Source organism: Lepisosteus platostomus, chromosome 1 (assembly GCF_059453375.1).
Source record: "Lepisosteus platostomus isolate fLepPlt1 chromosome 1, fLepPlt1.hap1, whole genome shotgun sequence".
In the NCBI taxonomy this organism is placed as follows: domain Eukaryota; kingdom Metazoa; phylum Chordata; class Actinopteri; order Semionotiformes; family Lepisosteidae; genus Lepisosteus; species Lepisosteus platostomus.
The window spans coordinates 5,147,973-5,162,853 of NC_142611.1; the positions used below are offsets into that span (position 1 = coordinate 5,147,973).

Consider the following 14,881-nt stretch of genomic DNA (forward strand, 5'->3'; position numbering starts at 1 on the left):
TACAGTACTGTACCTCTCCGAGCTCCACCATGAGTTCACAGTATCGCTGAATCTGGCCTAATCTCAGGTGAATTTCAGCTGCCTCCTTTAGCCTCTCTTCTTTGCTAGGTGCTCCAATACCACCTCCAAATTTGGACATTTTTACTATGGTTAGCTCCTGGGCTTCTGACTGGAGAGAAAAATAAACAAAAAGTTATACCACCTACCGTACATACACCGTTGTTACACAGAACATTCATATTGCCCATCACTGGTATCACGTGTTCATGTTTATGGTTAGTGCTAAAATATCACAATCCCCCACCTAATAAGGTTTCTTTGAGAAGCAGGAACAGCTAGAGTCTCACCCTATTCTTATGATTCTTCTGGCAGGTGAGGTTGTGATAAAGTTGACAGTGCATAGGATGGGATTGAACAGAGTTTCAATTGAAATAAACTGGGATTGTTCTCGCCAAGAGAGATGATGCTGACCTGTCTCATTTTCCTCACGCTAACCACTAATATACATTACAGAATCAAACACATAGAAATGGTGTATGCGATCACTAGACCTAGTCTTTACAGAGCCATTAGTCTTAATAAAACACAAAGTGTTTGAGTCAAATTACATAATACTGTATACTTTATAAATTGTCTTGATAAACTATTTAGTTCATATGATCCGCAGGTACAACAAATGATTCTCCTGAGCTACATGCAGCTACACAACTGGAGTTTCACATCATACGAACTGTTCATTACAAACAAAAACAAAGGAAAAAGGCAGCAGGCAAAGTTAATGTGACTCCATTAGGAACAAAAGTAAATGAATCGCTCCGATCCTGTCCAAATCTTCTGATGCCAGTTGAAGTCAGGGGTCAATACCGTACAGTCAGCCAAGATTTTACAAGCCTACAGTACCCTATTAGTGGGCAGCGGAAAAAAAATACTTTTTCTGAAAGTTTCATTCCCAAGAATGCTTCTCTGTGTGTTTTTACTCACAGTTTTAAATCTAACCAAATGCTTCATGTGCATGATGCCTTTGCAGTAGTTCTGAGGAAGCAGACTGTCATCCTGGCCTTTGATCACAGCAACGAGGTCCCAGAGGTTTTTACTTCCACCTGGTGGCTATTCAATTAAAAAGGCAAAAACAAAAAACTTCAGAAAATGAAAACAACTAACCTAGAATTACAGAACTACAGTAAAAGACTGGATTATTTTTTCAGACAGGCTTTCAAGAACTCAAGCTATTGGAGGTTAGTTCTCAAAGTTATGTTTTTCTTCACAAAGCCATATCTGCCACAGTGATAGAAATTCATATGGGCTCAGGCTCCTTAAACGTTCTCTTTCACAATCTGTTATTGTGATGTACAGTATAAGCACTCATACAACCTGGTTTAGGAAAATGCCTGTCACAATAAACACAGTTGACACATATAATCATAAGGTAGGTAATCATAAAGTACATAAAGTACTAGTACTAGAGCCATCCACTTGGTTTCATGAACTCATAAATTACTAACATCATGAGAACTAGGAAATTTACTAAGGCTAATTAGTGGGTGAGTAGAAAAGAGCTGAGCTGGGATGAAAATGTGCTGGAATAATCTTCCAGGACACCACTGTCTCCAAGGATCATCTTCTATCAATTAAATTTGCCATCAGCCATCAGGGTTTTTAATCTGTGATTAAAGACTAGGTCAATTCTGAATTAATTCATGCCAAAGTTTTAGTATGCCAAACTATTTACTTTTGCTTGTTCTTGATCTGAAGGATAATGAAAATTTGATACGGTATTTTCAAGGATTTTGCAGAAATGGGCAGTTTATCCGGTATGTACTGTACAGTATCTACAGCAAAAGTAAGAACATATTTGTGTTTTCTCCTCTTCGACTGTACTGTATGTGGCAATAGCTCTCATACATTTGCATTGCTTTTACCATAACAAAAGAAAATCTTAACATTTATTGGCATGCAGAGTTATCGGAGAAGTGTCAAATAAACCTGTTAATTAACAAAATACTTACAGAAAAACATTCAGAAAACCATCTCAGTTTCTTTACCCGACTGTTGCTTGTGAGTTTATCCAACTCTTGTTTGATATCTCTAGAAACTTTGCCACAGAGAAGTGGTTGTGCACCAGGTACCATTGCCCGATCTGCATGGAAAAAATAAATAGTATACTTGAGCTGCATAGAACTTGTATAGTTGTTTAAAAAGCTAGATAGAAGGTGCTTAAGGGAATGTCTTTTCATTCTTGAACCCTTCTTGAACACAGAAGACTAAATGGGGATCTGATACACGTTCAGAATCCACAAAGGCATTGATAAAGTCAGGCCAGCTGACTTCTTCACTTTCAACAGTGAATCATGGACCAGAGGATACAAGCTGAAACTAATGTACTGTACAGCATGTGGAAGTGCATTCAAAACTGAGGAACAGAGTTGCTTTTTTCCGCAAAGGGTTCTGTGTCAGTGGAAGATGTGACCTAGCCATGTACCTGATAGTGCTACACTGGCTTCCTTCAAGAAATGAGTGGATGGAGATCTTTGGATCAGTTAACTACTAGCTACCAAACTGGCTAGACGTGACAGCTCTCCTCGTATTGTTTGTATCTGTTCTTATGTACCTATGAAGTTAGGGCGATAACATAAGGGATCCAGTTCCAGAAAGTCGTGAGCAAAAATGAATGTTGAAACTCACCAGTATTACCAATTATCTCGTCCCAGTTGTGGTCAGCTAAAATGTTGACCAGAAGAGGAGCAATAAGAGGAGTTAGTGACCAGAGTCTCACAGTGGAATCCCGAGAGCACGATGCCATTGTAAACGGACGACTTGAGTGGCAGGTTAGACCTACGGTCAGCAGGAGAGAAATAAAAATAAATTATATTCCCTTCCAATAGAAAAACACCCAGCATTTAGATATGGGTAATGGTCAAAATGGAAATTCAGAGGGACAGGCATGAAACCACAAAGAGTGGTGAGATGCGTGAGAAATAACAGAGCAGAAAAGTAAGTACAGTGTCACTCTGGATTAATGAGCAGTCACATACAGTAAAGAGCACTGTGTACAGAAAGCGCAGGCAGGTGCCGGTTATGGGCCGGAGTGTATTAGAAAAGTTTAGAATCATAACTATTGAAAGCGGAACATGTTTGTTCTGCTTTGCAAGTAATAATAAGGTTGCTTTTATTATCGGTATGATTTTTTTAAAAATACTAGTGGTGCTTTCAGATGAAATGTTCTTAAAAGTGACAGTATACCAGGTATATATTTCAAACACTGTGTATTGTAATATCTGAAGTACAACCATGAATATAAATCTCTTCCTAATATCAATTTCTGATATCATACCTGTTCATGTACCATGTGAACACCATGTGTAAGTATGAATTAGTTAAATCAAGATAAAAACAGTAAACTTGCTTCTATACTCCATTCTCAAAATTCATGCTGCATGCACTGATAATTTTGAAACAGTTCTTGTATTTTAATCTTTAATGATAAATTTTTCTATATTACCATACACATCTGCACCATGATCATACACAGTGTCCAGGCAGGTTCCATCTCTTGTATCCCATACACGGATGGTGTAATCCCAGCTTCCAGAAATCAGAAGATAAGGAACTTCAGTGTTCCACATGAGCCCCCTCACTGGTGCAGTATGTCCGCTTAAAACATTAATACAGGCATCCTGTGTGTAATCCCATATCCGCACAGTGCTATGAAAAAAAGTCAACGTATGAAAATTTAATTTAATCGAACCGCAAAAAAAAAATGTTTTTCCAAAGCAACACATGCAGACAGATAACTGTACACAGACCCACCCACAAAAAAGTGAAATACCTGCAACCTGAGTGTTATATTGCATAATATTATATTAAAAATGTTCAATTCGATCAATATCCCCTATGTCAGCTGGGTTAATCTCAAAAGGCTGCAATGATCTTTCTGATTTTGAAATCTAGCATTAAACTGTACATTTTCTGATTGTTATCTGTATTGTTTTTATAAGACTAAGTAAACAAAATAAAATGATGTACATTAATACATTCTAGACTTGCTAACTTGCTAACACAGCCAATCAGATGTTAAAGGAGCATATTAACACTGCACCTGATGAGACAGCCACATTCATATACTGTAGCTATGAATTATTTCAAATTTAGCTTCTATACACAAAAATGAAAATGTGAATAAACAGGAAACCGAGATGTTAGTAATAATCTGTCATATTCCTATGAGACTATAATCAAGACTTTAAGACTTATAATGAACACTGACTAAATCTGCACTAGCATTTTTAAAAAATGCACATAATTCTTTCTAATGACCTGAGACTAGTTCTGTCCTTAGCACATTTAAAGGATTGAAAATCCTATTTGTATCAGACATGCCATTAATTTTTGATTAAAAAAAAATCCCCTTAGTATTTTAATTAGAGATCCACAGTGCATTTTGTAAATTTCTGCATGATGAATAGCTCACTCATGTGTAATTTCCTCAGATACGTCTTTTCCTTTGGTATGTGTAAAAAAACATACAGGATGAGCAACACCCTCTAAAGAGACTTACACAGACATATAAAAAAGTATTTTCTTGCATTTTGGTAATGATTTAATTTTGGATGGATTTGGTCATTAAGGGAGGTTTGCACTAATTATGAAAGTGTTAATTATTAATTGAAACATTTGAAATACTTAATTATTAAGAGCTTCATGTGCTTCTTTGAAAACCTCTAGATATTATGTGTTCATACACATTCAAGGCTTTCACTTTCAAATGTGCTGCTCAAAGTTGCTGTTTGCTTTTCCCTGGATCGTGGTTGAACTCTCAGGTGGTATAAGCAATGTAATTGCATGGTGTTTCGCCTTGGTGAGCCCATCGGTTATTAGTGGATCCGATACAAACTGAACTTCTGAGTTTAAATTACAACAAATCATTGTAAGAATCATCACTATGCAAGAATTACTCATGTTTGCAAATTTTACATTAATCACAGGAAGGCTATTGCTACAGAAGAAATTTACCCATCATCAGAGCCACTGCAAAGAATCCCTTCCCTCAGTGGAGACCACCGAACGTGGAACACTTTAGCAGTGTGTCCAGTGAACACCTTCAGCGGCTGGTCAGAGCTGGTGGCTAAATAATACACTCGAACGTTTTTGTCCTCGCAGCCAGTGGCAATCATGTCTCTTTAAATCAAGAACAGAAAACACAAGAATTTATATCAGTTGACTGTAACGTTCTTTCGCTTTCCTGCTAACATAACATAATATGGTGAGAGGGAATAAAAATGCAAAGATATCCTCTAATGGAAAGTAATGCAATGAATCATCTGGTAATTTCTGACACCAATCTGGATTTTTTTTTTAAATGGAAGGAATCTCTTCAAGAGTGGGAAAAGATTGCTTGTCAGGGCTGTTTCTGAATTGGCGATGAATGTTCCACAAAAGCAATGGTGCACAGATTTCGTTTAATGTCATGTGGTGAAAGGAAAGCCCTGATGCATTTGCACTGTGTACATCCCAGCTCCAGAGTAACGATGCATTAACACATCCTGCCATTCACTTTAAAAAGATGTTAACAATGATTTGCAGGGAAAAATTGGGCACTTTGAATTGTGAGTGCTGAAATGCTGCAGCAATTGACAGCACTTTGTCTACGATATTTGCCTGTTGAAACTACTGTAGTTAGGATAACTAGTAGACCATTAATGATCATTCTTGCCCTCATACCCCAAGTGTCACCACAGCAAGACTGGAACATTTGCTTCACATTTTGCCACTGATTTTAAACAGGCCAATTAGTGATAGAACACTATCAGTCTGGCAGGCTGTGATCTACAGCACTGAAGGCTGTATTAAGGCCAGCCCATACTCATTAACACCAACTTGCATGGCAATGCTGGGCAGAAAAATGGAAATAACCTTGGTCAAGGGATGCTGTCATTTCCTCTGAAAAACGTTTTAATGTTTTAATGGGAGCTGCTGACTGTCAGCTCTGTGCTTACCAATGCCTGGTAACCCAATTTGCAAAGACTGTGCAATTGAACAAGATCAGTTTGGTGAAGGAGAAAGGAGATTGTGGAGTGCAATTAACTCTCAGTTTTGTTCAGAACTCGCCAAGCAAGGTAGTGTGAGACATATTTGGGTTAACATGTTCAGTGTTCAGTGTGTGGTAATTTGTTTGTTGCGAGTGAAGTTGTATTTACTCTCTGACCCAGGGAAAAGTGTGGTGTGGACGGTTGAGGAGAGAATGCAGGCTCGCGCTGTGTCCGTTAGTCTTTTTCTTCTTCTTGCTTGGTCGGCTGGTTTGTTTTTGTTTTTATCAATAAAGTTTGATAATCGGCCAGTGAAAGCTCTGTTTTCCTTCACATGAATGCCTAAAACCCTACTGTATACCGAAGCCAGGATTTTACAGTAGCTTCACTGCCCACTGCTTTGTTTTTCAGTTCTCTTCCCTCTGTTATTGTAGTCTGGCAGACACAAACAACTCATTTTTCAGCACAACAATGCTCTCCTCTCTACAGTCATGCTACATACAGTGCAAAAATATATACGATACCGTTGCAGAGTTGTTTTACACTTTGCAGCCATCAGACAGCTTTCCCACAATTACTTTTGAGATGTATTGTATACGCTGGTCAATGCCTCTTCGAAAAACAGAATAACTCAGAGTAGAAGGCAGGCAATCCTGCATTTCTCCATGACATCTATCACAGCATAACCATTGTCAAACAAAGCTTAATTTCATAACATTATTTTACTCATGGAATGGTGTTCTCATTGCCTCTCAGTATCACTTGCAATACTCAGTATCCCAGTACTAAGGACAAGAGTACCGGTTACAGCATTTCTTTCTCATTTAAAAAATAGATTATTTTATTATAATGTGTTCAATATATTTCTTCATGTTAATTACTACAAGAAAGACTCCATATGACTTTAGATTTGTAATTACTGTATAATACTACACTATATAATATTGTAATGGTGTTGTTTAAAGAAGAAATTCTAGATGGATAAATCTTCCACTCAGGGGATGTACTGAAAGCAGATTCTGTGTTACGTAATCAGACTCAAACTGGTCTACTACATATTAGGTTATACGCAATACATTGGACTGGCTAGGTCATGTTCAGTAACATATACAGTACAGTATTAGCATTCATACTTACTTGTTGTTCTGGCTCCAATCACAACCAAACACTGCAGCAGGGTGCTTATATCTATGCAACACTTTTCCATCAATTGTTCGGATTATGCTAAAATCATAATGTAACAATAAATAAAGGAAGAAACAGGTGCCAAAACAAGAACATGTCAAACATTGGGAAGATTTCCTGGGTTAATATTTATTTCATTGAATACTTCTTATTATGCCTTGATTTCAAGCCCTTAACGTCCCAAATTGTAAAATGCATTGTTAAAGATATTGTAAAGTAATTGACTACTTTCTTCTATTATGCTGATGATCTACAGCAAAAAAGGCTGTGAATTTTGAGTAGCACTTACCAAAAGCCATCGCCACTGCAGGTGGCAATCCTCTTAGAATCCTTATGGCTCCATGCAATGCAGAAAATGCCATTCTTTCCATGCTTAAAATGAATAAAGGCAAAAATTACCATACTTTACACACTGTAAGTACGTCAGTCCCTTTTCAGGCAATCAAGGCCCATGGGGAATGGGGGGCAAGGGCCACCATTGTTCTTGACCATCCGACACTGGAGGTGGAGGTGATGTGGTCAGCATCACGCTCCGGCCAGCCTATTACCCCCAGAAGGATTAACCCCCGGTACTCACTTGGAAAGCAGGCTGAGTGGACCTGGGAGCCATCTGGAAGGAATTAGAGCAAGCTACATCATTTGCCCCTACCTGGGATTGAACCCAGGACCTTCCAGTCAGGAAGCTAGACACCCTTGCCATCTGAGCTACCACACCTCCCTTACACACTTTATAAAGTATATATTGTAAACATACATAATTTAACAGATTAAACTATTTCATTTTGGAAGATTACCCAGAAATTTGGCCAAAAAATTTCTGTCCTTTTTATCTGTGACACACATTTTAGAGATAAAGATTTGAGGCTAAATGGAGCAAAAGACAATGGTATTAATATACTGTATGTCATTCCTTTAAAGTTTCCATAGATTTCTAGCACTTACATACTGTAATTATTTGCAATGTAACCCATCAAACTGATCTTTACGATCTGTGTTAAGCAATACTTTTTCATTTCCTCCAAAACCATGCAGCGTATATATAAAAAAAACAAGAATCAAATTAATTGCTGGTAGTATAGTTTGTGGGTTCTTGCGAGGATGAGGGTTGACATTATTTTCAATATCATAAAAAAACATACCTCATTAAATCTTGTGATCATTTTGGCTTTTTTCACATCCCATATAAAACCACCATTTCGAGATGTGGCACCAGCTATGCAGTTCAAGTCTCCTTTTATAAAATAAAATCCCAGTTATTAAATAAACAAGACATTTTTGCCAAAATATCTTTGCCAATTACTAGGCCAGCTACCGAAAATAGACAGCTTTTACCTGGGGCCCAAGACAGCGAATAGATAACTCCTTCATTTCCCGGAGAAGTATACACGGCTGTAAGGGTGTTGATGTCCCACACTTTAATTGTGCCATCAAACGATGCTGTTGCCAGTAAATTCGGGTCATCTGGTTTGAATTTGCAGTCAAATATTGTCTCAACATGTCCCTAAGTGGAAAAAAAAAACGTAAATGAATCCACACAATGCACCAACAACTGTGCATTCCTTCAATCTACCAATAAAATCCCAAGGATGAATATGGACTTCAATCTAAGGAAACTGATGGAGTGTCCAGTTCCTGCATTTATTTCTTTGAATCCTGGTGGAGATTATGGCTCAAGCTTGACGCTGAAGGGCTAGCCTTCTGCCATGCAAGATTTCCGTTCTGGGCATTCAACACTTGGCATCTCTCCCCATGCGTCACATCACTTCCTCTTTGGGTCACTCCTAGATGGCAAGCTACTGTAGGTTAAAGCCCAATCAGTGTGTCAGATTAATCACTAGAGCACTCTGTGACAGAGTTAGCCCCAAAGTCACGCAAACATGACAAAAAGGAACAAATTCAGTGACTTTATAAAGTACTTCTTTAATCTGACTGTTCAACCTTTCACTCAGGATTGAACCATCAGTCTAAAGGTGGGAAGCAAATAAAAGCGTATTGGGTTTTTAATTTTTAAAAATAGATGTACAGTAGGTCAAACTTTTAATTAAATCTAGACCTATATTTTGATTATGTTTAGATAATGGCTGTGATATCATGTGACGGTTTGTTCTCCTTACCAGGTCCCTGAGAAAGTCCCATTTCTTTGCTCCCATGTCATAGAGTCCAACCCCTCCATCCATAAAGCAGCAGACAGCGTGGCCAGGGGGGAGACAGAAGGCCTGGCTCTGGGAGAGGGTCGGTGGCGGCACTGCCTCACTCGTAGACGATGTGTGGTGATTTTTTGTTGGGGAATTTGTGGAAAAACCTAGAACGAAGAATGAAGTGTTATGGCACTTTCAGAACAATTCACTGGCTGACAACATTTCATCGTGCTCCTACTGAACTGATCAAAATATGATTTCTAGTGAAGTAAATTGTACTCTCTGTCCATGCAAAGCTAGTCTGACTTCACCAGTTCCTTCGTCTTTCATACTGTTAGTACAAAAGTCATTAGATTGTTCTGTGTTAGAGGGGAAATTCATCAGTGCCTAATAAACTATTTAAATCGAGTCAGAAATTTCAAGAATAGTAGCCTGATTTTTTTCAAATTCTTAAGTGCATGCCTTGCTTTGAAGATGGTTTTAGTAAGAGTCTTTAACACTCCAATGGAGCCAGGATAGGCTAAAATTGTGAGAAATTATAATATGATTTGGAAATACCAGCAATAATTAATAATTACTATCTATATTAAGTTGGAACCAGAGCACATGTAATGTCACACAAATATGGCTACTTTTAGAACCCTTTTCCAACAATTCCATTTTCATATCCGGAACTCCGTTCTTTATGTAGATGATTTGTATGGCTTATGATGGCTTAGAGAGGTCACAGCCTGGCCATGTGGACATGGTGGACTGGACCCCAAATTAAGGGGCTCCGGCAAGTGTGGACATAAAGAGCATAGTGGTGACGAGTGACTGAACAAACAAGACCAAGAAGGAAAGTCTCATGCCGAATGGAGCAGGTGATTTGTTGAACTGAGTTCCTGTCCTCCACCCCACCATTTGTTGTAAACTCCAGTAATAAAACACATACTCTAGTCATATACAGTATACTGTGTATATACACATACACTTAAGTAAAAAAAAATTGTATGATGTATAAATTAATGTTACTTACTTTTTTTGGCAGGCGGAGAGTTCAATACATGCAACGCGTGAAAGCCTGTCTTTTTCAATTTGAAATTGTCTAATGGCGTTGTTCTCGACACATTCCAGACACGCAATACGCCAACCTGGGAATCTGAAAGGCGAACACAGGCCTGAAATAGCTATGTATTTCTTCTTACAGTATGTTGTTCTGACTGTTTTGTAATTTCTCATAATCCTTTAAGTGGAAAACATAAAATATTTTTATATGAATAAGAGTATTTTTAAATGTTAAATAGAGATAATATTCTTAGTTACGTAAATAACTATTAAATTCCTAAATAATAAGAAATTGTATCCTTAAATATTTAGTGGCAGAATTGTTATACTGTAAGTGATTTGCAATATGCCCCTGAAAGTGTCACTTACCTCCTGTAATAAACATGCCAGGAGCACTGGGAACCCATGCTAAGCACTGTACTGATGCCGCAACACTTGGGAAACTGAAAGTTGTTATGCATGACAGAGATTCTGAGTCGACCAATCGGATTCCGTTATGCAGGTTAGCGACAAGGAGGTAGTCTGTAGACAGAGGGTCCCATTCAAGGGCTGTGACGGGATCCTCCTCATCGGTACCTTCCAAGGATTCAGGTCTGAGAACATGCTTTTGACTTTTGGAACCTTTTTTTAAAGAAAACAAAACCACGGCAAATGGATTTTACCGTATGTCTCTCCAGGTGAAGAATTTCTGATTTCAGAAACACATACTGTACCACGTGAGCGGGCATTAAGATAAATACGTTATCCTTCCATTTCATTTGCAGATGTAACAGCTACAGTAAGTATAGCATCACTAGAAGGAAACTGAAATAAACTGTGTTTGCTTATTAACAACTCATTAGGTGCTTTAATTGTATTATTAGCATAATCCTACCTTTTATATATGTTTCAGTTCTCAAAAGGCTGGAATACAATATAACATTAATGATGTACAAACTGTAACGCAGGGCCACTCAGAATAAGAGCCTAGGAACATTAGAAACGAGAGGAAATCATCTCCAAACCTATTTTGTTGAAAGCTTGTTTAGAGTTTGGGACCCTTCCATTTCTGAATTTTGCTACTTTATATCCAGCTCCTTGTTTATTTAATTGATAACTAACAGGATATATATTATATAAAAATATGATATCAGAGGAAATGACTAGAGCTGAGAAAAAAATCTGTAATAAAATGTATTTTGTGTTACCAAAAAACTTTAAAAAATAAATATACAAAGTCTAATTATCTTCTATAAGACATACAGTAATTGAAGTGTTACAGTACATAATGCTGTATATGGCCTTTTGGTAAAAAATCAAAGACTGACAGTGTTTTACCAGGTTGAAAAATAGAAAGGCTCCCATCTGTGTGTCCAAATACCACTTTTCCTTTCTTTTTGGGATGCCATCTGAAAAGACAAATGTCAGAGAGGAAGCTGTGGGCTTCTTTGTGCACAGCAACCCCACAGTCTGGCCCCGAGATTGTCCATATGTACAGGGGGCCCCGATGAGAGACAAAGGCTACAGCATCTCCCGAGTTCCAGCACCAGCTCAAAGAGGCAGGAATACCTGCGGATACATGGAAGTTATAATGTCAGATTTGCTCACGCTGAAGTAAAGGCAATTGTGAGGACATGATGCAAGCAATTTTGAAAAAAAAAAATAGACTTGCAAAAATAAGGTAACATGCTATCCAGTGTGTAAAAAACAATATTATAGTGATGAAGGATACCTTTTGTGTTGTCTAGTCTTGCCACCACCTTCTGCTCAGCTACATTCCAAATAATCAGCAAGCTGTCAGCACTGGCACTTGTAAACACATCAGGGTTGTGTGGGCACCATGATATGGCAGTAATAGTCTTCTTGTGCTCAGACATGATTGCTCGAAGTTTGAACTCATTGTATCTGCGATCCAGCTGCAGGCAAAAGAAGACTCCTCGTCACAAAGGTAGAAAAATGTTAGTGAAAATATTTTTACAGTTCCTCATCAGTGTTTTTAAGGGAAATCGTTCGGAAAGTAAGTCCATCTATTTAACAAAACGTATCTTAACGTCATATTAAACTGAATACAAATGTAAAATTAAGCTGAATTCTCTAATTGTGTTTGTGGGAAGCCTTTTAGGAATATTTTATGTAGAATTAATTGCATTATATTAGTTACCTCACACTAACATAAAACATTTACTTTTACAAAGATACTGTACAGTAACTGCATACAAAGAATTCCATTTCACAAAACACTTCCTAAAATCCCTCCAAACCACCTTCAAAAAATGTTCAGGGGATGTCAGCAGGACTCATGAAAAATATCTGTAAATTCATTTTCATATTTTCTTCATACCATACTGTACATTGTACAGTATGTGTTGCAAATTTGCTCTTTGTGAGATAAAACACTGAAACAATGAACAGGAGATTAAAAAACAAACCGAATAGATCAAATGCGTCCTGGTGAATATTTAGGTGAACACTGACCATATCAGTGAAGATAACAGGCTTTAACCTGTTATTTCCGGTAAACCATTGTACTGTACATCTTTCTTTTACACTCTCCATGGCCTGAATTACCTGATAGACATATATTGCAAGTGTTGCACAGTATGCAAACCTATCTCCACTAGCTGCGCAGACATCTTTGTTCCACGGTTGACATCCAGCAGCCAGAAGGCCTACTTGTTTCACTTGGGACATTTTTATCTGTGAACAAATAGGGAAATGCTATTTTTTTCAGTCTGAAATAAATCCTGTACAATACATCCAACCCTAAATAGATTATATACAGTATTCTATAACCCCCCTGTGTTCTTGTATACAATTATAGAATATTCAGACAATTAATACCTGTAATACTTCATAATACAGTACTTATGAATGTTGGTAAATTCTACACTTCGGTGATTGTTTAAAGATTTAACCTGATTTTTTTAAAAATAAATCTTTTACATTCTTTTTAATCTTGTGAAAAGATTGAGTTGCTTTATACAATAATCATTACCCTTTATCCTTTATCATGAAAGATTCCCTATTTAAAAACTACCATCCCTGCTGTCATGCTGATGGGAAAGAGACAGGTCAGAGCACTCGCACGACATGTTTAATCAATAATGTTTCAAAGCACATGGAAACAGAGATCTTCAATATCCATTTTAGAATTTTCTTTTCTTAGTGGTATTCCTGTTCTTATTTGTTAACATGCACATAAGAATAATTCTTCAGAACGTTTCACTTCACTGGAAGGCTGGTACAATACAAAACGCTACCTAGAAACTGTTTTGGTTTTTCAGTGAATTGATATGCTGTATGTTTTAATTAACATGAAAAATAATGATGAATTATCACAGGCCTTTAAATGTACTGACTTCTTTTGTTAGTTGCATCCTACACTTTAAGAATTACTGTACATTTTCGTGAAACATTGCATAAATATTTGTTATAAAACAGAGATGCAATATTTACTCTATTTTGTTTTTGTTTTTGTAATAAGCTTGGCATGTGGGATGGAATTAATAATGCATGGTGCCCTTAAATCAGCCAAGTTCCATCTTCAGTTTCTTAAAATGGGGGAAGTGGTTTTCAAGATGGCTGACCTGATGAGAAACAGAGAGTGGCTTTCAATGAAGAAAACAATAGAAAATCCTCATTCAGTGAACAAAAGAAATATAAATTGCACTCATCTTTACCTTTCAGCATGGATTGAACCATTACCTGTCCTTCTGCAGCCTACATGTGCTGACGCAGCTACTAAGCAAACTTCTTTCAATCAATGTCTTCTGCGACCTATGCCTCACACTAAATCTTCTTCTAGATCCCTTCATCATGCCTTCTTCTCCTCCCTGGGCTCCGTGCCTTCTTCTCTCACTAAACCAGCCTTCTGTGTCTTCACATCTTCTCCAAGACAAGACTTTCTAACCACCTCCTACTCCTCTACAAATGTCGTCATACAGTAATATTAACTGGTAAGGCCAGGCTTCAGACTTGCCCTTTGGAACATCTGCAGGTCCTTCCTTTCTCCACACATTAATCTTTTATCACTTTAGTTCACCTTGGTCTCATCTGTCCATGAAACATTCTTCCAGTACTCTTCCGAACAAATGCTGAAGCCTGGGCATGCATGGCCACCTGTGGAACCGGCTCATTCCTCTAATCTACTGATTATGTAACTATTTACGGCAGCAGCAGAATGGGCTCTGAATATTATTCATTACATTACACATTATATTACTCTGAAGAGTTTGTCAAGAGTAAAAGGAGGATGTGTTAGACTAGTCAAGTCAGCTTCTTTATTTAAATTCAACTGAGGATGCGTTTTACACGCTGAATTAAATCTGAAGACAGAAAACCCCAAGAATAGGCAATAATTCAAAGTTGCTGCAGTAAAGCCTCTTGAATGATACAAAGAATGTGGTGAGCTCAATGGATCACAGGCCCTTATGCAGCTATGGCCTCAAAGGGATGTGCAACAAGATACTGAATTTTAAACAATGACATTTAAGGTAAACATGCCCCAGT

The 14,881-nt window shown here is 37.6% G+C and overlaps 1 protein-coding gene across 5 annotated transcripts in view; it reads right to left on the reverse strand.

The window, feature by feature from the left end:
* wdr17 (WD repeat domain 17) overlaps nt 1-14,881 on the reverse strand; it is a 43,772-nt gene that overhangs the window by 12,896 nt on the left and 15,995 nt on the right. For all 5 annotated transcript variants that reach the window (XM_088644515.1, XM_088644504.1, XM_088644494.1 and 2 more), the window contains 16 exons: nt 12,941-13,069; nt 12,105-12,288; nt 11,711-11,941; nt 10,763-11,014; nt 10,365-10,487; nt 9,323-9,510; nt 8,541-8,709; nt 8,348-8,439; nt 7,498-7,580; nt 7,161-7,247; nt 5,011-5,175; nt 3,500-3,702; nt 2,683-2,832; nt 2,007-2,137; nt 982-1,107; nt 14-169 (listed from right to left, as the gene is read on the reverse strand). In XM_088644515.1, the coding sequence (XP_088500641.1) occupies nt 14-169; nt 982-1,107; nt 2,007-2,137; nt 2,683-2,832; nt 3,500-3,702; nt 5,011-5,175; nt 7,161-7,247; nt 7,498-7,580; nt 8,348-8,439; nt 8,541-8,709; nt 9,323-9,510; nt 10,365-10,487; nt 10,763-11,014; nt 11,711-11,941; nt 12,105-12,288; nt 12,941-13,063 (2,463 nt within the window). In that variant the 5' untranslated portion in view covers nt 13,064-13,069. The remainder of the gene's footprint in view (nt 1-13; nt 170-981; nt 1,108-2,006; nt 2,138-2,682; nt 2,833-3,499; nt 3,703-5,010; nt 5,176-7,160; nt 7,248-7,497; nt 7,581-8,347; nt 8,440-8,540; nt 8,710-9,322; nt 9,511-10,364; nt 10,488-10,762; nt 11,015-11,710; nt 11,942-12,104; nt 12,289-12,940; nt 13,070-14,881) is intronic.